The sequence below is a fragment of the Dromaius novaehollandiae genome, chromosome 27 (assembly GCF_036370855.1).
Source record: "Dromaius novaehollandiae isolate bDroNov1 chromosome 27, bDroNov1.hap1, whole genome shotgun sequence".
Taxonomy (NCBI): domain Eukaryota; kingdom Metazoa; phylum Chordata; class Aves; order Casuariiformes; family Dromaiidae; genus Dromaius; species Dromaius novaehollandiae.
Genome location: NC_088124.1, coordinates 350198 through 351984, shown reverse-complemented (window position 1 = coordinate 351984; position 1787 = coordinate 350198). Strand labels below are relative to the sequence as shown.

The window sequence follows — 1787 nt, the reverse complement described above, 5'->3', positions numbered from 1 at the left end:
AAAATGCATATATAAAGGGATGGTCTGGCATCTGCAGATAACAGTAAGCATTTTTGCTGCGACATTGGTTTGGCTTTTGAAACACAGATGTGATGGATGTTTGCAGTAAGTCAAAGTGAACTAGGAATTTCCCAGGCATGGCATGAAATAGTTCACAATCTCTTTAAAATATTGTGCTCTTGGGAAAGAATCCTTTGTGAGAGTTTGGAAAAGGTAGAAAGAAGACAGTAAAATCTCTGAGGACTGTAAATGTGAAACAGAGAAATCAGGGTGTGATGAATGGTTGAGAGGAATATTCTGTCTGTGTTACATAGGAAGCAAGCAAGGGAGCAAAAAAGGAAGGATATACCCTCCTGTGCAGACTGTGAAATTCCCACACTTGTTTCTTCATGCTCCGCTCTCAGCAGGATGTACTGAAATTGGGCATGGGCCCAGGAAATGAAACTGTAGTTGCTGAGTTCATCCTAGAGGGTTTCTCAGGGCTTGATCAAAGACTACAGCTGTTTCTCTCCCTGCTCCTTCTGCTCATATACCTGACAACAGTGATGGGGAACACAACGATCATTTTCCTCGTGTGTGTGGATCACCACTTGCAAACCCCCATGTACTTTTTCATAAGCAATCTGGCATTCCTGGAAATCTGGTTTACATCCTCCACAACTATCAAATTGTTGGTGATTCTGAGCTCTGGTAGGAGAACAATCACATTAAGCAGCTGCTTTGCCCAGTCCTATTTCTATTTTGCCCTGGGTTTTACAGAGTTTGCTCTCCTTGTTGTCATGTCCTTTGACCGCTACGTTGCCATCTGCCAACCTTTGCATTATGCTGCCATCATGAAGTGGCAGCTCTGCACTCACCTGGTTGTTGTTGCGTGGGTCACAGGCTTCACACTCTTGAGTTACCGCCTGGTCCTGCTCTCAAAGCTGACTTTCTGTGGCCCAAACAAGATCCACCATTTTTTTTGTGACAACTCTCCCTTGTTCAGACTGTCCTGCTCTGACACCAGCCTGCTTTGGAAAGTAGACTCTGTTTTCATATCATTTGTAGTGCTGGGTTCCTTATGTTTAATCCTGGTGTCCTACATGTGTGTCTTCCATTGTATTCTGCACATGCCATCAGCATCTGGGAGGAAGAAAGCTTTTGCTACATGTTCTTCCCGTCTCATCGCCTTAGCCATCATTTATGGAAGCTGCATTGTTCTCTATGCACGACCCTCAGAAGATGTTTCCTTGGAGACCAACAGAACTGTAGCTTTGCTGAACACTGTCCTGTACCCATTCTTAAACCCCTTCATCTACAGTCTCAGAAACAAGACTGTGAAACTGGCCCTGAAGGAAGCCGTTGGTCGTGCAAAGGTTCGACTTTTCCCCCAGTCATGATGTTTCTCAGGATAGCAATTTTAATTATGTATCATATAAAATATCACACACATATGTATGCAGCTACTAAATACAGGTGCCTCAGGAGATTTATTTTCTCACTGGATTGTAGTAGTGAAAGGAAGAAAAGTGAATTGTGTCTTGGTTACAGGGGGTTAGTATAAACAACATCTAAAAAATATTAATGAAATGCTGGAAACGCACTTCTTAAGACTGGGGCATAGACTACCAGTGGGTGCTGACACAAGGAAGCTTTCATAAGTCATCTCAGGAAGCTGAGTTGAAAACTCTGGGGACAATGTCCCAGGACTGTTGAGGAAAGCTCAAAACACCTTCTCTCCCTGAATAACAGAAGATGCTAAGCACAAAAATTAAGCTCCAGGATGGATCCTTCCGCAGTGCAGGGAA

General features: G+C 43.5%; 1 protein-coding gene across 1 annotated transcript; it reads left to right on the top strand.

Moving 5' to 3' along the window:
• The first annotated feature begins 425 nt into the window (after positions 1–425).
• Positions 426–1379, top strand: LOC135323768 (olfactory receptor 6C3-like). The gene has a single exon (XM_064498268.1). It carries the CDS (start codon positions 426–428, stop codon positions 1377–1379), a length of 954 nt encoding a protein of 317 aa, XP_064354338.1.
• Positions 1380–1787: the final 408 nt, after the last annotated feature.